Genomic DNA, 23,510 nt, shown 5'->3' on the forward strand with positions numbered 1-23,510 from the left:
GAAAAAATTGCCCCTCTGGACCCTTTTGTATCTCTCCCCTCTCACCTTAAATCTATGTCCCCTCGTTATAGACTCCCCTACCTTTGGGAAAAGATTTTGACTATCTACCTTATCTATGCCCCTCATTATTTTATAGACTTCTATAAGATCACCCCTTAACCTCCTACTCTCCAGGGAAAAAAGTCCCAGTCTATCTAACCTCTCCCTATAAGTCAAACCATCAAGTCCCGGTAGCATCCTAGTAAATCTTTTCTGCACTCTTTCTAGTTTAATAATATCCTTTCTATAATAGGGTGACCAGAACTGTACACAGTATTCCAAGTGTGGCCTTACTAATGTCTTGTACAACTTCAACAAGACATCCCAACTCCTGTATTCAATGTTCTGACCAATGAAACCAAGCATGCCGAATGCCTTCTTCACCACCCTATCCAACTGTGACTCCACTTTCAAGGAGCTATGAACCTGTACTCCTAGATCTCTTTGTTCTATAACTCTCCCCAACGCTCTACCATTAACGGAGTAGGTCCTGGCCCAATTCGATCTACCAAAATGCATCACCTCACATTTATCTAAATTAAACTCCATCTGCCATTCATCGGCCCACTGGCCCAATTTATCAAGATCCCGTTGCAATCCTAGATAACCTTCTTCACTGTCCACAATGCCACCAATCTTGGTGTCATCTGCAAACTTACTAACCATGCCTCCTCAATTCTCATCCAAATCATTAATATAAATAACAAATAACAGCGGACCCAGCACCGATCCCTGAGGCACACCGCTGGTCACAGGCCTCCAGTTTGAAAAACAACCCTCTACAACCACCCTCTGTCTTCTGTCGTCAAGCCAATTTTGTATCCAATTGGCTACCTCACCTTGGATCCCGTGAGATTTAACCTTATGTAACAACCTACCATGCGGTACCTTGTCAAAGGCTTTGCTAAAGTCCATGTAGACCACGTCTACTGCACAGCCCTCATCTATCTTCTTGGTTACCCCTTCAAAAAACTCAATCAAATTTGTTCCAGATCATTATGGGTAACAGTTTCAATGGCTTCTCATTAGCTCTTGGATAAACTTATCAACATACCAATCCCCTCTTGGTCCCTGCCGCTCCAGCATGTGACTATCAGAACTCAAATTAGCTTAATAGTAACACTTCATATTACTCATAACCAAATCCTTTCCATGGAAAAATGCTTGAAAATCCCAAAATGCAACTTTTTCCAATGCATTCAATATAATTTGGCACCCCTGGCCTTTAAAATATTTGAAAGATCATTTTTTTTTGTTTTTCATTCAGGCCACAAAAAGTACCTTTTTTTGTACCTTTTTTCGAAATGTTATAAACTCGACTCATTATTCCGGGCAATTATCCAGCAACTGACTCCCACAGAGTATTCCAGAAAAAGCATCTGATAGTGCACTTTGTAAAAGACCTCAATAGGGTAAGAACGTTATTATTGTTCTGATACGTTGCGCACGAATGCGTCAATCTTTTCTAAATAGGACACATTTTGAAGAATATGTTTGGAGTATCAACAGGGTTGGACAAAATGCCATTTGAAACATGCATCAGTTTCCAGTATTCCTGGGTTCCTGTTAAATTCTTCAGATAAACAGCATATGGAAGTGTGAAGCTGCTTACCTCAGGCGCTACAAAGTTGGCGGTGTAACACGGAGTCATTAGAAGGCCATTCTCAGCTCGAAGCTGCTTCGCAAAACCAAAGTCACATATCCTAATGGATTCTGGATTTCCCGACTCATCCACATACAAGATGTTACTTGGTTTCAAGTCTCGATGAACAACCTAACAGGAGTGAGAAAGCAGTACTGAATCACCAACGATAAATCACAAATGATCAAATCAACTATAAATCTAGCTTCAGGCCTGGGATTTCCTGATGTGTGCTCCCTGTGAGTGTTGCTCCTTACTGAGAGTGCTGGATTCCATAATCACCTCTTATACATTGTGCTAGCCAGTCTTGTACAGCGTCTGCAGTCAGTTAAGAGTTAAAATTCATAAGTGCACTATTTTTAAAGTATTAGTTTATTAATTTGCACCTTCACCGTCTGGGCAGTAATCTGGTGGAGCAGATCACCCGTCCCCTATGGAAACCATTCAATTTGCATCCCAGGCAATGAAGGTGAAAATTACCCTCAACATGTTTGCATCAAGCATTGTGGGTGACTTTTAAAATAAATGGGTTAATGACACATTTAAAAATAGTGCATAGAAGAATTGTATATAAATGCATTAACCAGTGTGCTGAAAAGAGCAGATGGAGGAATTTCAACCCTCTAGGAAATTCAACCCCATACTGTTTTTGTTGACCGGTCTTGTGATTATCAAGGTAAGGGGATGTCAGTTCCAGAGAATGAAGTACTTTTCATTTTGACCACCTAGTGTCAGCATCAGCATCAAAGAGGCCCAGGTCAAGTGTAGCATGGGCGAGATATAGAATGAAGCTCCATCTGGCCTACCCTAAAAATAACGCTGACCTGAGAAGAGCACTCCCTGCTACACCAGTGTGACATTTCAAATCTTCACATTAGGCATCGTCCTGGCCCTCTGAGTGAAATTATCAGTTAGTACCAAATTACAGCAATTTTATGTTCCTATGATGATATTTAGCAGGAAGTAAGTAGAGACTTTCCATCCTCATTTCACTTTTGTAGTCAGTAGAGATTTTTTTTTGGTCAGCTGATGTCTGACTTGCATAGAAACCCATCACCCTCTAAGCTAGGAGACATATAGTGCCTAGTTATATAGTGCCTTTTATGACCTCAGCACGTCCCAAAGTGCTTTGCAACCAAGGAAGTGTAATCACGGTTGTAATGTAGGAAATGCAGCAGCCAATTTGCACACAGCAAGGTCCCACAAACAGCAATGTGATAATGACCAGATAATCTGATTTAGTGATGTTGATTGAGGGATTGGCTAGGACAATGGGGAAATTCCCCTGCTCTTCTTCAAATAGTGCCCTGGGATCTTGTACATAAAGCTGATCCAAAAGACAGCATCTCCAACAGTGAAGCACTCCCTCAATATTACACTGGAGCCTCATCCTAGATTTTGTGCTCAAGTCTCTGGAGTGGGACTGAAACCCACAACCTTCTGACTCAGAGGCAAGAGTGCTACCACTGAGCCACGACTGACACCGTAAATCCACACAATTTCTGTTTGCTCGATATAGAGTGCACACTGTGGGGGGTGGGGGGGGGTAGGGGGGAGAGGATTTTAACTGCCAGTGGGTTTCCATCGGGAAACTGTTGGTTTCAGTTCGTTTCCCACCCGCAGTACGAGGCCACGATGATTTTAACCGGCAGGTCTCATTAACATTCCGGGCAGGAAGTGGGCGGGTAGTGGCTGCCAGCCTCTGGAAACTCAGGCTGACTTTGGCCTCCTGCCGGTACTCAGGTAAGTGTTGGGCAGAGAGTTCCAGGGAGTGTCTTGCAGTAGGGAAGGTTGTGGGGGGAGAGGCCGGGGGAAGAGGAGGCATAACATTCCTTGTGGCGCCCGGTACTATCGCTACAAAGAAAAGTAAAAACTTATTTGCAGGGCCTCTTCACCTTCCCGATCCTCTTTACACTGGCCTTCAACTGGTGGGAAAGCCTCGGGGGCCTCCCCGCTCAGGCCAAAGTTAAAGTTGCTGTTGGGAGTCAACGACATCATCGGACCTCAATTAGCATATGTGAATTAGGACTCAGTTGGCTTTGGGCGGGCAGCTTAGCAAGCATCCGACAACATCAGAAACAGTGGGATTCAGGCGGCTTTTCGGCAGGTAAGTAACCCGGGGCATTTTAACTGCCCACCTACGAGGTTTTCACTGGTCTGGTAGGGTTAAAAAAAACTACTCTCTTCTTATAGGCGCATATCCCAACTTACCTAAGTCTGGAAAGCTTAGGTACAGTTTGCAAAGCTGAGGCTTAGAGACCCCACTTGCACATTGGGGTACTGCTGATGTTTAACCAAATAAAACGCCACAACTGACCAGCATTGACCAAGCTTTCCAATGCTTAACCAACCAGGATCATCCTATGTGTTAGGGCATTGATTTGCAGGATTATCTGGAGCTTAGTGGGAAGAATCCCAGCCTCAATGGCTGAGACAAGAGATTTTCTTCCTGGTTTGTGCTGAATTCAAACCCAGGTCCGAAATGTGAAAGGACAATGTACTAGCACCATCCAAAGTGGGAAACCTACTGGTAGTGTACTTTAAAATGCAAAGTGAGTGAAAAGTTGAATGGTGTCTTTCTTTATCTTCTATAGATGCTTCGTTGTAAGGTTGTGTACGAAACAATACCATCCACGTTATAAATTTTAATGCAAAGAAGCTATTTGATGGGCCAAAACAGATCTCAAGGCCACCAGAAGCCATACCATAATGAACCAGTGACAACACCACGACTGATATTTCCTTCTCCTTGCAGGGAGCTATTTTGGCTTCCCCCAGCTCCTCTCTTGCACAACTCAGGCCAGGAATTGAATGGAGTGGGAAACTGAACGTATGCCCTCCTATTTTATGATGAAATAATTAGTGCCCCAAAGATCAGTGTCACTAGCCTGGTATTAACGAGTGTTCTGAGACTCCACTCTTAGCAGATGTAAACGAGTGAGTTCATTCTAAGAATGCATTGGAAAGTTGAGATAAACACAAACCTAGTATGAATGTTCCAACATGTTTACTGTTGAAACAAGAGATGTCTCTGTCTGTTTTTCAGGCATATCACACAAACAAACATTCATTATGAAAGACACTACTTTAATAATACTGTAAACAGTTGTTAAATGCTTGTTCATTGTGTCTCTGTAAAATACTGTCAACCAAGACAGATCAGCTAAACTGAATAAAATACTTGTGAGCGGAGGGACAGGAGGCAGGGCAGGATTTTGATGTTGTGGATAAGGGTGAACAAGGGAGGCCAGATAGGATTAAAAAGGGCAAAAAATTCTCCGGTAGTGCACTGATTAATACATTTGCATAAAATTCCTTTATTCATTATATTAATGTTGCAATTAACCCAATGACCATAAATATTGTTAACGCCTATGTTAAAATAGCATGCAAAAGAACTTTAGCAAATGCATTAACTGGAGCACTACTTGAAGAAATAAACCCATCGTGACCATTCAAATCTCAATCACACTGTTGCATCATTCACATTGCCAGGCTTGCAAACCTCTGTAAAGGTATATCCCACACAATGTACTTTATATAGTTATGATTGGAAGTCCTCTGTCCTATAAAGAAAATGTTTGTATTGTAAATGGTTTCTAAAGTAGTACAAAATGATTCTTCTTTGTGAAAGTATAGACTACTCTTGTACTGCTATGTGAAATTAAATATAGTTTGTGTAGCCTTCTGCTCCTCAATAGAACATCAATGATGTAAAGGAACTCACAGAATGTAAGGTTCCCACTAAGAAACCTACAAGTGTCAGCCTTGGCTCAGCTGATGGTTGCATTCTCGCCTCTTCCGGAAGAATATGGGCTCAAGCCCCTCTGTAGAGATGTGAGCATATAATCTAGGCTAGCACTTTAATGCTGCAATGTCAGTGGTGTCTTTTGCATGAGACATTAAAGCGAAGCCTAGTGGATTTAAAGATCCCATGATTTCAGGGGAGAAATTAAATTTTTTTTTACGCAGCGAGTTGGAATGCACGACCTGAAAGGTGATGGAAGCCGATTCAATAGTAACTTTCAAAAGGGAATTAGATATATACTTGAAAAGGAGAAATTTGCAGGGCTATGGGGAAAATGCAGGGGAGTAGGACTATTTAGATAGCTCTTTCAGAGAGCCGACACAGATGTGATGGGCCGAATGGCCTCCTTCTGTATTGCATGATCCTATGATTCTATGACACTATACAGAGAGGAGCAGGAGAGTTCTCCCGGTGTCGTGACCAACATTTATCCCTCAAACAACATCAATGAAACAGATTATCTTGTCATTTATCTCATGGCTGTGTGTGGAACCTTACCGTACGCAAATTGGCTGCCTTTTTTCCCTACATTACAACACTGACCACATTTCAAAAGTATTTAATTGGCTGTAAAGCGCTTTGGGACATCTTGAGGTCATGAAAGCGGCTATATGAATGCACATTCTTTTTTTCTCAGGTTTCTGGAATAATGTATGGGACAAAATTTTTCCCGTCAATAATTTCAGTGAACAAGTCAGTGGGGATAAAAGATAGGAAATCCTAGTTTGTACTCACACAGCTTTTGCTAAAACCATATAGAGGAGAAATTTAACTCCTGTAGTCTCTGAGCATGGTCCTTGTGTACCTCCCCCCTGTCACTGCCAGAAAATCTGCAGCTGCACGTGCTGGTCCTTTCCTGGGTCTAACTGAAATTGAGAAAATTCACAATCCTAATTAAGGTGCACTTAAATCTTCAGGATGGGCAGTGGTATTCATGAGAAGTGGTGGTAGCAGTGGCTCCTTCCTGCATATCCTATGAGAATCCCCCCATGGCACTTGCTTTTGGTTGGAGATGAGTGGCTCCTCAAATGCCCAATATCCATGCGCCTCTCCACCCTAGGCTGATGCTTCTCAGCATCCTTTAGGAGGCCGAGCAACAAGTTTTTATTGAGTTTTCTCCACCCTCACAATTGTGTGCAAAGGTATTCTTTAGTCCTGGATGTCAACATCTTCACCGAGTTCTGCTGGATATTTCTAATTACTAGTGGTTCTCTTTAGTATTAGGAACATGGGAACAGGAATAGGCCATTCAGCCCCTTGAGCCTGTTCCATCATTCAACTCCACTCACCAGCCTTGGCTCCATATCCCTTAATACCTTTGGCTCGCAAAAATCTATCAATCTCAGATTTAAAATTATTAATTGAGCTAGAATCTACTGCTTTTTATGGGAGAGAGCCACAATTCTACCACTCTTTGTGAAGAAATGTTTCCTAACTTCTCTCAATGGCCTGGCTCTGATTTAAAGGTTATGTCCCCTTGTCCTAGACTCCCCCACCAGTGGAAAAAATTCTCTCTATCTACCCTATTAATTCCTTTCAAAATCCTAAAAACCTCAACCAAATCTTTAGCCTTCTATATTCCAGGGAAGACAAGCCTAGTTTATGTAATCTCTCCTCATAATCTAACCCTTGGAGCCCTGGTAACATTCTGGTGAATCTGCACCTGCACTCCTTCCAAGGCCAGTATGTCCTTTCGAACTTGCGGTGCCCAGAACTGTACACAGTACTCCAGATGTGGTCTAATCAGGGCTTTGTATAGCTGTAGAAAAACTTCCTCCCCTTTATATTCTAGCCCTCTAGTTATGAAGGCTAACATTCCATTAGCCTTTTCAATTATTGTTTGTACTTGACTATTACATTTTAGTGATCTGTGTACGTGGACCCCTAAATCTCTTTGGACCTCCACTGTTCCTAGCTTTTCACCATTTTAAAAATACTCAGATCTATCCTGTTTTGGTCCAAAATGGATGACCTCACACTTACCTATGTTGAAATCCACCTGCCACAGTTTTGCCCACTCACTTTATCAATGTCTCTTTGTAATGTTATGCTCCTGTCTACACTATGTACTATGCCGTTTATCTTTGTATCATTGGAAAACTTAAATACATGGCTCTCTATTGTATTATCTAAGTCATTAATAAATATTCTGAGTAGTTGAGGCCCCAGCACAGATCCTTGTGGGACGCCGCTAGTCACTTCCTTCCAATTCGAGTACATACCATTATCCCTACTCTCTTTTCTTCTACTGCCTAACCAATCTCCTAACCAGGTCAATAAGTTGCCTTCAATTCCATGAGCTTTAAGTTTAGTTAACAGTCCCTTATGTGGAACCTTATCGAATGCCTTCTGGAAGTCCATATAAACTACATCCATAGACATTCCCCTGTCTACTACTTTAGTTACTTCCTCAAAAAATTTAATTAGGTTCATTAGACATGACCTACCCATTACAAATCCATGTTGGCTCTCTCTAATCAGCTCAAATTTCTCTAAGTGCTCAGTCACTCTGTCCTTAATTATAGATTCCAATAACTTCCCCACAACTGGTGTTAGAATAACAGGTTTATAATTTCCTGGCTTCTCTCACCTTTCTTAAATAATGGAGTTACATTTGCAATTCTCCTATCTGAAAGGGACAATTCCTGAATTGAAAGCGCTTTGGAATATTGTGGCTAAAGCAGCTGCAATTTCCTCACCTACTTCCTTTAAAGCCGTGGGGTGGAAACCATCAGGTCCCAGGGATTTGTCAGTCTTTAGTGCCATTATATTTTCTAATACTGTTTACTTGCTTACATTAACTTTAGTGAGTTCCAGTCCTTGATTCATTATTAGTTTCCCTGGAATGTCAGGTATATTATCCTCTTCCTCTACTGTGAAGACTGACACAAAATAATTATTCATCAAGTCTGCCATTTCCTTATTTTCATTTGCAATATCACCCGCATCTGTTTTTAAAGGGCCACATTATCCTTGACTGCCCTTTTTCTTCTAATGTAATTGTAAAAACTTTTTGTGCTAATCTCGATATCCCTTGCAAGTTTCTTTTTGTAGTCCCTTTTTGCAGCTCTTACTATCTTTTTTGTCTTCCTTTGTTGTTCTTTATATCTCTCCCAATCCCCTGAATCTGCATTATTCTTTGCACTTTTAAATGCACTTTCCTTTAGTTTTATGTTATCTCTCACCTTTTTTGTTGACCATGGCTGTTTTATTTTGTAAGTAGAGCTCTTGCCCCTTAGAGGTATATACTGGTCCTGTATTAAGCTAAATTCTTTTTTTAACACCTCCCACTGTTCATCTGCAGTTTGACCCAATAACAGTTTTGACCAGTTGCTGTCATCAGTCTCTGTCTCATCCCATTAAAGTTGGCCTTACCAAAATCTAGAATCTTAGTAACTGTGTTATGTTTCTCCTTTTCAAAGCTAACTTTGAATTTGATCATATTATGAACACTTATGTTCCCTTACTGTTAGATCATTAACTAAGTCTGTCTCATAACTCATTACTAAATCTAGTATGACCTGCCATCTTGTTGGTTCGAGAACATATTACTCCAGAAAACTATCTTGAAATCACTCAAGAAATTCACTATCTTTCTGACTTGAGCTACTCTGCTCTTCCCAATCTATATGAAAATTGAAGTCTCCAATTAAAACTCTGCTTTTGCTACTAGCTTCTCTAATCTCTGAATTAATACATCCTGCCTCTTCATTGCTGCTATCAAGAGGCCTGTAGACAACTCCGACAACTCTTATTCCTCAATTCTAGCCATAGAGTCTCCACTGACTGCTTTCCTTTACTATATAAGAACATAAGAAATAGAAGCAGGAGTAGGCCATCCGGCCCCTTCAGCCTGCTCCACCATTCAACAAGATCATGCTGATCTGCACTTTCCTGCAACATCCCCATATCCCTTGATGCCTTTAATATCTAGAAATCTATCGATCTCTGTTTTGAATGTACTCAATGATTGGGCCTCCACAACCCTCTGGGGTAGAGATTTCCAAAGATTCACCACCCTCTGAGTGAAGACATTTCTCCTCATCTCAGTCCTAAATGGCCTACCCCTTATTCTGAGACGGTGACCCCTGGTTCTAAATTCCCCAGCCAGGGGAAACATCCTCCTTGTATCTACCCTGTCAAGCCCTGTAAGAATTTTGTATATTTGAATGAGATCAGCTCTCATTCTTCTAAACTCTAGAGAATACAGGCCTAGTCTACTCAACCTCTCCTCATACGACAATCCTGCCATCTCAGGAATCAGTCTGGTGAACCTTCATTGCACTCCCTCTATAGCAAATATATCCTTTCTTTGGTAAGGAGACCAAAATTGTTCACAGCACTCCAGGTGCGGTCTTACCAAGGCCCTATATAATTGCAGTAAGACATCTTTACTCCTGTACTCAAATCCTCTTGTAATAAAGGTCAACATACCATTTGCCATCCTAATTGCTTGCCGTACCTGCATATTAATTTTCAGTGACTCAAGTACAAGGACACCCAGGTTCCTTGAACATCAACATTTCCCAATATCTTACCATTTAAAAAATACTCTGCATTTCTGTTTTTCCTACCAAAGTGGATAACTTCACATTTTTCAACATTATATTCCACCTGCCATGTTCTTGTCCACTCAGTTAGCCTGTCTATATCCCCTTGAAGCCTCTTTGCAAACTCCTCACAATTCACATTCCCACCTAGTTTTGTGTCATCAGCAAATTTGGAAATATTACATTTGGTCCCCTCATCCAAATCATTGATATAAATTGTGAATAGCTGGGGTCCAAGCACTGATCCCTGTGGTACCCCACTAGTCACAAGTCTGTCAACCTGAAAAATACCCATTTATTCCTACTCTCTGTTTTCTGTCTGTTAACCAATTCTCAATCTATACCAGTATATTATCCCCAATTCCATATGCTCTAACATTGTTCACCAAGCTCCTGTGTGGGACCTCATCGAAAGCCTTCTGAAAATCCAAATGCACCACATCCACTGGTTCCCCCTTGTCTATTCTACTAGTTATATCCTTAAAGAACTCCAATAGGTTTGTCAAACATGATTTCCCCTTCATAAATCCATGTTGACTCTGCCAAATCCTATTATTATTTTCTAAGTGTCCTGTTATCACATCCTTTACAACAGATCCTGGCATTTTCCCTACTACTGATGTCAGGCTAACAGGTCTGGAGTTCCCTGTTTTCTCTCTCTCTCCGTTCTTAAATAGTGGGGTTACATTTGCTACACACCGATCTGCAGGAACCATTCTAGAATCTATAGAACTTTGGAAGATGACAACCAATGCATCCACTATCTCTACAGCCACCTCTTTCAAAACCCTGAGATGTTTGGGATTTATCGACTTTCAGTCCCATTAATTTCTCTAGCATTATTTTTTTTTAACTAATACTAATTTCCTTCAGTTCCTCATTCTTTCCAGACCCTTGGTTCTCAAATATTTCTGGGAGGATTTTTGTGTCTTCTTCCGTGAAGATAGACACAAAGTATTTGTTTAATTTCTCTGCCATTTCCTTATTCCCCATTATAAATTCTCCCTTCTCTGTCTGTAAGAGACCCACATTTGCCTTTGCCAATCTTTTCCTTTTTACATACCTATAGAAGCTTTCAGTCCATTTTTATGTTTCTCGCTAGTTTACTCTCATTCTATTTTCCCTTTGTTTATCAATTTCTTCAATATCCTCTCTTACTAATGTTGTAATAGTATCTTTAATCAATAAGTTTACCTCTCCTCCTTTTCCAGTTTCCCTATCCTTTCTAATGACCTTATAACCTGGAATGTTTAACTCCCAATCATGACCAGCTTGCAGCCATTTCTAAGCTGCTTTTGAGCCTCTAATTCACTCAATTTATTTCTTATACTCCATGTATTAGTATATGAAACTCTTATTTGGGCAAGAGACTCTAACCTGTCCTTCTGCCCTGCTGCTGTCTTTCTCACACCATTTAACTTAACACGTTTCTTATTTGTCACTCCTGCTGTAACTACTTTAGTTATTTTAGCATTCCCTTCACCTGGAATATCTATATCACTGTTTGTGACTTGAACTCTGCTCTTATCCCATTTTTAAATCTTTAAACTATCATTTTTACTATTGTTTCTGACTGAGACCTCACCCAATTTATTAGTTTAAAGTCCTTTTTACCATCCTTTCTGCTAGGACTCTGGTCCCAACCTGGTTCAGGTGCAGCCCATCCCAACAGTACAGCTCCTTCCTGTCCCAGTACTGATGCCAGTATCCCATGAAATGGAACCTCTCCTTCCCACACCACTCCTTCAGCCACGTGTTCACCTTCCTGATCTGTTTGTCCTTATGTCAATTAGCACATGGCTCGAGTAATAATCCTGAGATTACCACCTTTGAGGTGGTATTAAAATTGAGGTCAGATTGAGTAAAAGAGATTGGACGCTGTATGGAGCTGTACAATTGTCCCACATCCTACAGCCCCCAAAAGAAATTATCCCCTGAACACAGATATTACTTTCCATTAGTGCCCACTGTTCACCCTCTGTACCCATTAGCCTTGTTTTATCCTCTCCATGATCACAGCTGAGGCTTTGAACAGTTTTTGATCCCTCTTTGCTGGTTGCATTTACTTCATACCCAATCACAGATTCTGTAGAGTTTAAGGGATTATTGTTTCTAGGGTCAGCACTGGGCCTCCACCGCCCAGCGATTTATGGAACATCTCCCATTGGAACAGAATCTGGGCTGCGAAAGTAACAGGCCAAGCATTCCCATTTAAATGAGGTGGGCAGGTCTGTTCCTAGCCCTTCTGCCTTAATTTCCTGTTGTTTTTAACCAATTGGGTGCCAAGATGCTTGCAGCCTCCCCAGTGATCTTCGGGCCTTCTGGATGCTGTTCCTCAACCTCTCAGGCCTGCAGCAGCTGTAGACTTTCCTGTTCTACTTCCAGGGAACAGGCCTGCATTGGGGATGCAACCAGGCCATGATAATAACCTACCCAGAAAAGGTGGGTGTTCCATAGCCTGGACAGTGCCCAGACACAATGCTCCCCAGGAAAATCTACATCTTTCTTAGTCGTCTATTTTTTATATGTGTGCATATTGTGCAATTCCGTGCTTTTGTTAGTCATCACTTTTAAAATATTGTGAAATTGAAACCTGCCAGATTAACAAATAGAACATACCCCTTGTGAATGTAGGTACTCTATGGTCTTCGTGATTGTGTGAAGTACTGCGCTGGCCTCTCTCTCCGAGAAACACTTCTGCCGTAGAATCCGATCAAGCAGTTCTCCTCCTCTCATTAGCTCCATGACAAGATACAAATATTTTCCGTCATCATATACCTGAATAATCAACACAAACAAAATCAGGGCCAGGCAAGATATATTTCTTTACAATAACTACACAATGCAGCAAACGTTCATAGGCCAAATGGCACACTTCGGAGCCTCAAGCTAATATTCCTTGCATAGAGCCATTTTTAATATACAGTTTACGATATGTTTTCTGTTATTATTCTAGGAGAATAGAGACTGGTATTGATGCAATAATAATATATGATGCCATATGCCTACCACCCCCATGTCACGTATATTGCTATTATCATTTCATCTGGTGTAATGTCAGTTCTACTGAGCTTAGTATGTCTGCTACATAACACCAAAAAGTAACACATTTTAGAAAAATTAAATGATACACTATGGTAGTCATTTTATGAGTCCATGCATTTTGGTTGGAAAATTATGAGCAGTAAGCACCCGATTATCTGTAATGCCCTTCTAGTAGGTGAGACTCCCGTGTGCAAGAGCTGACTCATCTCATTGCTCCCTATATATTATAAGGAACAACAAATACATTGCAAATAATCAAGGGCTCTGCTGGTGTGCTCACTGCAGCTGATGTCTTGTAGCCCACTACTAATCATCAGTAACCCTGTAGGAGATAATGATGACAACTATTAAGTGCTTACATTTAAGTGGGTCATTTTATGAGGTCATGCGTCCAGTATGGAGCCTTGCCCAATGGGAATGCAGATCAGAAATTTGGGATTGTGGGCAGTACGAAAGAGTGACAAATCCCCAGGACCAGATGGTTTCCATCCCAGGGTTTTAAAGGAAGTAGGTGATCAGATTGCAGATGCCCTAACATTATTCTTTCAAAGTTCTCCAGATTCAGGAACTGTCCCTCTAGATTGGAAAATTGCACATGTCACTCCGCTTTTTAAGAAAGGAGAGAGAGGGAAACCGGGGAATTATAGACCAGTTAGCCTAACATCTGTTGTGGGGAAATTGCTGGAGTCTATAATTAAGGATAGGGTGACTGAGCACCTCGAGAATTTTCAGTTAATCAGGGAGAGCCAGCATGGATTTGTGAAAGGTAGGTTGTGCCTGACAAACCTGATTGAATTTTTTGAAGAGGTGACTAAAGTAGTGGACAGGGGAATGTCAATGGATGTTATATATATGGACTTCCAGAAGGCATTTGATAAGGTCCCACATAAGAGACCGTTAGCTAAGTTAGAAGCCCATGGAATCGAGGGAAAAGTACGGACTTGGTTAGGAAATTGGCTGAGCGAAAGGCGACAGAGAGTAGGGATAATGGGTAAGTATTCACATTGGCAGGATGTGACTAGTGGAGTCCCGCAGGGATCTGTCTTGGGGCCTCAATTATTCACAATATTTATTAACGACTTAGATGAAGGCATACAAAGTCTCATATCTAAGTTTGCCGATGACACAAAGATTGGTGGCATTGTCAGCAGTGTAGATGAAAACATAAAATTACAAAGGGATATTGATAGATTAGGTGAATGGAATTCAATGTAGACAAATGTGAGGTCATCCACTTTGGATCAAAAAAGGATAGAACAGGGTACTTTCTAAATGGTAAAAAGTTAAAAACAGTGGATGTCCAAAGGGACTTAGGGGTTCAGGTACATAGATCATTGAAGTGTCATGAACAGGTGCAGAAAATAATCAAGAAGGCTAATGGAATGCTGGCCTTTATATCTAGAGGACTGGAGTACAAGGAGGCAGAAGTTATGCTGCAGCTATACAAAACCCTGGTTAGACCGCACCTGGAGTACTGTGAGCAGTTCTGGGCACTGCACCTTCGGAAGGACATATTGGCCTTGGAGGGAGTGCAGCGTAGGTTTTTTTAAATTCGTTCACGGGATGTGGGCGTCGCTGGCGAGGCCAGCATTTATTGCCCATCCCGAATTGCCCTCGAGAAGGTGGTGGTGATCCGCCTTCTTGAACCGCTGCAGTCCGTGTGGTGACGGTTCTCCCACAGTGCTGTTAGGAAGGGAGTTCCAGGATTTTGACCCAGCGACAATGAAGGAACGGCGATATATTTCCAAGTCGGGATGGTGTGTGACTTGGAGGGGAACGTGCAGGTGGTGTTGTTCCCATGTGCCTGCTGCTCTTGTCCCTCTAGATGGTAGAGGTCGCGGGTTTGGGAGGTGCTGTCGAAGAAGCCTTGGCGAGTTGCTGCAGTGCATCCTGTGGATGGTACACACTGCAGCCACAGTGCGCCGGTGGTGAAGGGAGTGAATGTTTAGGGTGGTGGATGGGGTGCCAATCAAGCGGGCTGCTTTATCTTGGATGGTGTCGAGCTTCTTGAGTGTTGTTGGAGCTGCACTCATCCAAGCAAGTGGAGAGTATTCCATCACACTCCTGACTTGTGCCTTGTAGATGGTGGAAAGGCTTTGGGGAGTCAGGAGGTTAGTCACTCGCCGCAGAATACCCAGCCTCTGATCTGCTCTCGTAGCCACAGTATTTATATGGCTGGTCCAGTTAAGTTTCTGGTCAATGGTGACCCCCAGGATTTTGATGGTGGGGGATTCGGCGATGGTAATGTCGTTGAATGTCAAGGGGAGGTGGTTAGATGCTCTCTTGTTGGAGATGGTCATTGCCTGGCACTTGTTTGGCGCGAATGTTACTTGCCACTTACGGGCCCAAGCCTGGATGTTGTCCAGGTCTTGCTGCATGCGGGCTCGGACTGCTTCATTATTTAAGGGGTTGCGAATGGAACTGAACACTGTGCAGTCATCAGCGAACATCCCCATTTCTGACCTTATGATGGAGGGAAGGTCATTGATGAAGCAGCTGAAGATGGTTGGGCCTAGGACACTGCCCTGAGGAACTCCTGCAGCAATGTCCTGGGGCTGAGATGATTGGCCTCCAACAACCACTACCATCTTCCTTTGTGCTAGGTATGACTCCAGCCACTGGAGAGTTTTCCCCCTGATTCCCACTGACTTCAATTTTACTAGGGCTCCTTGGTGCCACACTCAGTCAAATGCTGCCTTGATGTCAAGGGCAGTCACTCTCACCTCACCTCTGGAATTCAGCTCTTTTGTCCATGTTTGGACCAAGGCTGTAATGAGGTCTGGAGCCGAGTGGTCCTGGCGGAACCCAAACTGAGCATCGGTGAGCAGGTTATTGGTGAGTAAGTGCCGCTTGATAGCACTGTCGACGACACCTTCCATCACTTTGCTGATGATTGAGAGTAGACTGATGGGGCGGTAATTGGCCGGATTGGATTTGTCCTGCTTGTTGTGGACAGGACATACCTGGGCAATTTTCCACATTGTCGGGTAGATGCCAGTGTTGTAGCTCTGCTGGAACAGCTTGGCTAGAGGCGCAGCTAGTTCTGGAGCACAAGACTTCAGCACTACAGCTGGGATGTTGTCGGGGCCCATAGCCTTTGCTGTATCCAGTGCACTCAGCCGTTTCTTGATATCACGTGGAGTGAATCGAATTGGCCGAAGACTGGCTTCCGTGATGGTGGGGATATCGGGAGGAGGCCGAGATGGATCATCCACTCGGCACTTCTGGCTGAAGATGGTTGCAAACGCTTCAGCCTTGTCTTTTGCACTCACGTGCTGGACTCCGCCGTCATTGCGGATGGGGATGTTTGCAGAGCCTCCTCCTCCCGTTAGTTGTTTAATTGTCCACCACCATTCACGACTGGATGTGGCAGGACTGCAGAGCTTTGATCTGATCCGTTGGTTGTGGAATCGCTTAGCTCTGTCTATAGCATGTTGCTTCCGCTGTTTAGCATGCATGTAGTCCTGAGTTGTAGCTTCAGCAGTTTGGCACCTCATTTTTAGGTACGCCTGGTGCTGCTCCTGGCATGCTCTTCTACACTCCTCATTGAACCAGGGTTGATCCCCTGGCTTGTTGGTAATGGTAGAGTGAGGAATATGAGGGCCATGAGGTTACAGATTGTGCTGGAATACAATTCTGCTGCTGCTGATGGCCCACAGTGCCTCATGGATGCCCAGTTTTGAGCTGCTCGATCTGTTCTGAATCTATCCCATTTAGCACGGTGGTAGTGCCACACAACACGTTGGATGGTGTCCTCAGTGCGAAGACGGGACTTCATCTCCACGAGGACTGTGCGGTGGTCACTCCTACCAATACTGTCATGGACTTCAAGGGTTAAGTTACGAGGAGAAATTACAGAAATTGGGGTTGTATTCTCTCGAGTTTAGAAGATTAAGGGGTGATCTGATCGAAGTTTGTAAGATATTAAGGGGAACGGATAGGGTGGATAGAGAGAAACTATTTCCGCTGGTTGGGGATTCTAGGAGTAGGGGGCACAGTCTAAAAATTAAAGCCAGACCTTTCAGGAGCGAGATTAGAAAACATTTCTGCACACAAAGGGTGGTAGAAGTTTGGAACTCTCTTCCGCAAACGGCAATTGATACTAGCTCAATTGCTAAATTTAAATGTGAGATAGATAGCTTTTTGGCAACCAAATGTATTAAGGGATATGGGCCAAATGCAGGTATATGGAGTTAGATCACAGATCAACCATGATCTTATCAAGTGGTGGAGCAGGCTCGAGGGGCTGAATGGCCTACTCCTGTTCCTATGTTCCTAAATGTCCAACCTTCACTTGCAGGAGGCCAGGTTCCTTGCCAGGACCAAGGACTCATAAAATAGATGCTTCAATTCAGTTACCTAACTCATCCAGTTGATGCGATAACTTTAAAATCATGATGTATAAAACATGGTAGCTCGGTACCAATGCAAAAATTAATGACTCCAACCTGATGAGGTAGTAGTTCAACTTTCCTATCGAATTAATTTATATATTTAACATTTGTTATTAATAAAGAAAGAAGGATGCTGTATTAACTTCTAAATATCCTTGATGACCAATCCTTTCTGGTGTAAATCAGAAAATAATAGTTCTGACCCTTAATTAGTTCAGAAACTGTACTTAAATCCAATTGGGATTGCTGTCTCTATTTTTAAAGCATTTTCTCTCTCTTTCTGGTGCCTCTGCACTATTTCAGGTGTCAAGATATTAGCCAGATAACCTGCTCCCAGTTCTCCGCCTTTGCCGCAAAAGGGACACAGAAGGTTCCTGACACTCATATTACCCCTCTCTGATTGTGGGCTGGGGGACATAGGAATGTCTAGAATTATCATTCAATTTGTGTGGTTATAGTAGTTTGTTTAGTATCATCATTTAGTCGGTGTGGTAATAATAGTTTGTGTAGTATCAGCATATAGTCCATTTGGTAACAACAGTTTGTGTAGTATCATGATTCAGTCTGAGTGGTTACAATAGTTTGTATAGTAGCATCATTCAATTTGTGTGGTAATAATAGTTTGTGTAGTATCATTATTTACTCCATGTGGTAACAGTAGCTTGTGTGGTATCATCATTCACTCTGAGTGGAAACAATAGCAGATGACACAAAACTTGGAAGGGTGGTAAACAGCAAGGAGGATAGTGATAGACAGGCTGGTGGCATGGGCGGACACGTGGCAAATGAAATTTAACGCAGAAAAATGAGAAGTGATGCATTTTGGTAGGAAGAACGAGGAAAGAAACTGTATACAGTTTAAATAGTATAATACATATCATCATTATTTAGTCTGTGCGGTTACAACAGTTTGTGTCCTATCATCGTGCATTCCGTGTGGTATCAATAGCATTCTGCTTCTTAGTGGATGTACACACTAATGCCACAGACATTTCGCATATCAGTCTCCAGGATCATCTATGGATGAAGCTACTCTGTAAAGCACATTGACTGCAACATGTTACATATGTATTATACTATTTAAACTGTATACTTTTTTTTGTAATCCAGGTTTCTGTCACAGACAGAAGCCCATCACCACGCTTCAAGAGTTTCCAAATCAAACTGCCAAGAAATCCACATAAATCGTTTCTGTCTGCCTGATATGCAGGGCACACTCTCTCCCCACTTGGACACACTCCACTTGCCCAAGCCCACAGAACATATGCACAACTTGGAAAGAATCAAGGCTCATGACATTTCCCATCCTGCTGCAGTAAGAAACACACAGATTACCATTACCGAGCTACTTGTCCAGCTAGGACACTCTATCCATTAGTGTATTAGCTTGCAGAGCGGGAAGAATTCAGGTCTATCTTTCCAGGTTTCATTAGTGAGCCAAGCTCGTCAATCATCAGCAGAGCCCTGGAGTGCTGTGGATCGGTCTGGCTCAGGCACCAGATTACCAGGACTACTCGATTCCATTTTTCCTGGCCTGGCTTGTCATCTTGCAGCAAACTCACCTCAAAGAGACCCAACTTACTTCTCCAAGAAAGATAAACTGTGTACAATGAAGGCAATACATGTCCATGTATTGTAACTAAAGAACCAATCAAAATCCAGTGTCATATCCCACATTTAGAAATTCTAACAAATCCTTATGAAGAGGAAGTGAGGTGGGACGTATCAAAGTAAAAGCTTGATCAAGTATTTTCCATAAAGTTTAACAAATGTCCACATCAATCTGTGTCATTTCTGTTATAACAACATTTGCCAAATGACAGATGTACCCCATTCTGCAGGCTAACAATCAGTCTGATCAACTCACATCTTTCAAGGTGATAATATTTGGATGCTGTCCATATCGCAGCAAAATTTCAATTTCCTCTGATGGATCTCTTTTGCCTTTATTAATAATCTGGAAGTAACACAGTGAAAGCAGTGTTATTAATCACAGCCACTTAAAATTTCATAAAACCCTCTGTGTGAGCAACGTGCACTTTATTTTTTTTTCTCCTCTTATTTTCCTTCAGATTTTCTCCCTTTACACTGTTGCTCCCTGGAGTGCAATCATGTTCGGGAATGGCTTCACTGTAAATTCAGCAGCAAGAACCTGTTGGTATCCATAGTGATGAAATTTCTACAGTTCCTATGATCAGAGTAAGTAAAACCTCCTAAGCCTCCCAGCCTTACTTCTTGCAGAGCAAGGGAGGAGGCAAGGGGGCTGAATAATTGAAAAAGATGACTAAATCTTATTAATCTAACATGACAATGCTTCTAATTTTAAAAAATCCTACTCACTACATGGCATACTGCGTTCAAATCTGCTCAACTCAGCACAGAAAAAACATTCATACACTGTAGAGGTCGCACAGACACCAATTGTAATAGGATTGAAACAGTGAGGGAAGCTTAGACAGGCTCAGGCTCCACAGTATGGAAATGAGGAGGTTAAATGAGGACCTCATCTGCAGGGAGAGGGAGGTGGGAATTGGCACACAGCTGCAATTCTTAGAGGCGGTGTACAAACAACCCAACCACGGACCATGTAACCAAACCAACTATGTAATCTCCTGAAGGGAAATTCTGCAGAAATATACCCTAGTTCCCAAAAATAATCAAACAAAACTTCAGAACATTCATCTATCTCCACAATTATTATGACTCACTTTCCTTCACTGACATTTCCCGTTCCAACTGAGAAGCACGGGAACTATCATATCCCATGCAATATTTGACCACTCAGTCCATATATAATCCCTTTAACCTCCAATCCTATTCTCAACCAGACATTTCTCCAGTTGCTTTTTGATAGTTAACTTATACAAAATTAGTTATGTTTTCAGTTCCACATATCTACTACTCTGTGGGAAAAATGTCTTATAATGACTAGTCTCACTTAAGGGATGTTAACTTTAAATCTGTGAGACCGCACCTGGAATACTGCATACAGTTTTGGTCTCCATACTTAAGAAAAGACATACTTGCTCTCGAGGCAGTACAAAGAAGGTTCACTCGGTTAATCCCGGGGATGAGGGGGCGGACATATGAGGAGAGGTTGAGTAGATTGGGACTCTACTCATTGGAGTTCAGAAGAATGAGAGGCGATCTTATTGAAACATATAAGATTGTGAAGGGTCTTGATCGGGTGGATGCAGTAAGGATGTTCCCAAAGATGGGTGAAACTAGAACTAGGGGGCATAATCTTAGAATAAGGGGCTGCTCTTTCAAAACTGAGATGAGGAGAAACTTCTTCACTCAGAGGGTGGTAGGTCTGTGGAATTTGCTGCCCCAGGAAGCTGTGGAAGCTACATCATTAGATAAATTTAAAACAGAAATAGACAGTTTCCTAGAAGTAAAGGGAATTAGGGGTTATGGGGAGCGGGCAGGAAATTGGACATGAAGCTGAGTTCGGATCGGTCAATGCCCTGTGGGTGGCGGAGAGGGCCCAGGGGCTATGTGGCCGGGTCCTGCTCCGACTTCTTGTGTTCTTTAGATTTGTGGTTGGGATCAGATCAGCCATGATCTTATTGAATGGCGGAGCAGGCTCGAGGGGCCGATTGGCCTATTCCTGCTCCAATTTCTTATGTTCTTATGTTCTTATGTTCACCATTCAAGTCAAGTACTCTGTTTATTTCTACATCATTCATGCCTCTAAATATTTTAAGGGCCTGACTCATGTTTTCGTTTAATCATCTTTCTCTAATTAAAATGAATTTAGCTCTGTGCGCCTCTGCTTAAAATTCAGTCGTAGTCACTCTGAACCCTCACCAATGCATCAATGTCCTTTTGAAGGTACAGTGGCCAAAGTTACACACAATATTCCAAACCTAAGTTCACTGGTAATAGTTATAATAACTTACTTTGACTTACAGACAAATGATGTGTCTCAATACTTGATTAATCTGTTGACTACATACGGTTAGCAAATGATCAGTACAGTCCCCATCACTTAAAATGTCCACATTTAAAATGGGCAGTTGCTTAAATAGGCCAAAAAGCACTAACCATCAGCCATTTGCATTAACGTCAATTTCAAAGTTGCCGGTTAAAGACGATTGCGTCTTAAATGCTCCATTTATATACAATATTCTTGCTATATTCTTGTATTGTATTTCAAAGAACTGAGAGAATATTTCAATCCCGGGTTTGCTTCTGAAGATCAGCTGCAGCCTGGCGCGTTACTGCCTGTTTCCTGTTAGTGACGTTTCTAGGATGAAGCTAACTCTCTTACTCCAGTGACCTGTAACTTCCTGTGTAGGATCTTTATCATCAAATTATCCTAAGTTCCAAATTCAATTACACAAAAACCTGCTTTTACTGGGGATTAGATGTGCATGTGCAGCTGAGGCTGTTAATAATCACCGAGGGGCCCTTGGAACAGGGACAGATGGGCATGTTCCTCAGGCTGAAAATATAGAGAAGGACAACAAATGATAAATAAAAACACGATTGGCGAGGGCTTTCTCGTTCAAAAAAAATCAAATTAATTGAAAGGTGGTATAACGGGAGAGTGATTGAAACAGAAACTGAGATTCTTTCTAGGTGTGTATTGCACCAATTAAACCCCCAGTTAAAATATAACATTTTTGACAATTCTAAATATTCATTACAAGCCCATTCACACCTTATTAATCATATTGTACCCCTGCTGCGCTCCATATCTCACCACTTTCTTAGGATCCAGCTTTAAAGAATCCTTAAAATGACAGTCCTGCTCTTCTAATCTCATACTGTATCACGTTATACCGGCCATCTGTATAGCGGGGAAATCACATTTGCACGAACACGCCCGCTGTGAGCGGTGGCAACTGTAATTATATCCAAACCCTTTTCTTCTTTCAATGTGTTTACATTAACTAGATACAAATAGCACCATCTGCACCAAGATGTTGACGTTCTTGTCAACCAAGGTATCCGCTCCTGACTGCTTTTCAGTCACTGCTGTTGAAAAGTGCACCTGTGTAGATGTTGGATGCAGTTCTCGCGTAAAGATAGGATCAGACTTAATTATGTTGGCTCGTGTGCTGAAATCGTCTGCCAACATTCACCATCTAGGCTTATAGACAAAGAATGGGAGCTTTGCATGGTATCAGTGGGCAGCCAGTGCCGTGCAACCCTATCCTTGTATATGTCAGTATCTTTAGGCGAGGAGGGGAGAAAACTGGGGGGGGGGGGGGCGGTGAGTGGCGAGAGGGGGTGTTAAAATGAATGTGCACTCCAATAACAACCTGTCAATTCTTCTTTGCTATCCTGTATTACTGTAGCAGAGAGCTTGGTGCGTGGACCTTTTCCATGTGCTTTGAATGAACATAGTCCGTTTCCTGTGCCGACACATAAATGCTTACCTTTACAGCGTACTCCACGGAAGTGACTTTGTGAACACATCGCTTGCATACCGAGTATGAACCAACACCAATGTCCTCTTTCAACTCATAGCCGTCTGTGAAATGAATACTGTTCCCGTGTAACTGCTGGAACAGAATTGAGAGTGAAAAGTGGAAAATAATAAGAGCAATGATAGTAATCAGAATGGGCTCCTGTATTTAAGAACAAGCTTCATATTTTATCTTCATTTTAATTTAAATTAATAAATCTGTAGTAGCAGATACAATAACATTATTCCCACAATGCCTGCCATTGTGAACTTTTCTTTGTTCAAATGTGGTAAAGTTTTATGCTGATATTGTCCCTTAAGATCTGCTGGTGACTGAAGCTCCAGAGTTCCAATATGCCATAAAAACAATGGCTGAAAATGACCCTTTATGCCATTTCTCTGCGGGTTCCGCTGATCTCCCACCAAAGTTATGGAGAGGGATTGGGGGAACCTTCATGGATTTCAAGACCTAGGTCACAGGCACAGACCTGTAACTTCCCAATGATAGAATTAATTACTTTAAAGGCCTTTAGGGAAGAATACCAGGGAGAGTCATAAGATTACAAGATAATTTCTGATGAGGATGGCCATTTGGCCCATCTTAATTCATCCATCC

General features: G+C 42.2%; 1 protein-coding gene across 1 annotated transcript in view; it reads right to left on the reverse strand.

Moving 5' to 3' along the window:
• Positions 1 to 23,510, reverse strand: part of rps6ka2 (ribosomal protein S6 kinase, polypeptide 2) — a 594,161-nt gene that overhangs the window by 22,022 nt on the left and 548,629 nt on the right. The window contains exons 15-18 of the mRNA XM_067989092.1: positions 22,866 to 22,988; positions 19,346 to 19,435; positions 12,659 to 12,817; positions 1,652 to 1,813 (exon numbers count right to left, since the gene is read on the reverse strand). Coding sequence (XP_067845193.1) covers positions 1,652 to 1,813; positions 12,659 to 12,817; positions 19,346 to 19,435; positions 22,866 to 22,988 — 534 coding nt within the window. The remainder of the gene's footprint in view (positions 1 to 1,651; positions 1,814 to 12,658; positions 12,818 to 19,345; positions 19,436 to 22,865; positions 22,989 to 23,510) is intronic.

The sequence above is a fragment of the Heptranchias perlo genome, chromosome 8 (assembly GCF_035084215.1).
Source record: "Heptranchias perlo isolate sHepPer1 chromosome 8, sHepPer1.hap1, whole genome shotgun sequence".
In the NCBI taxonomy this organism is placed as follows: Eukaryota; Metazoa; Chordata; class Chondrichthyes; order Hexanchiformes; family Hexanchidae; genus Heptranchias; species Heptranchias perlo.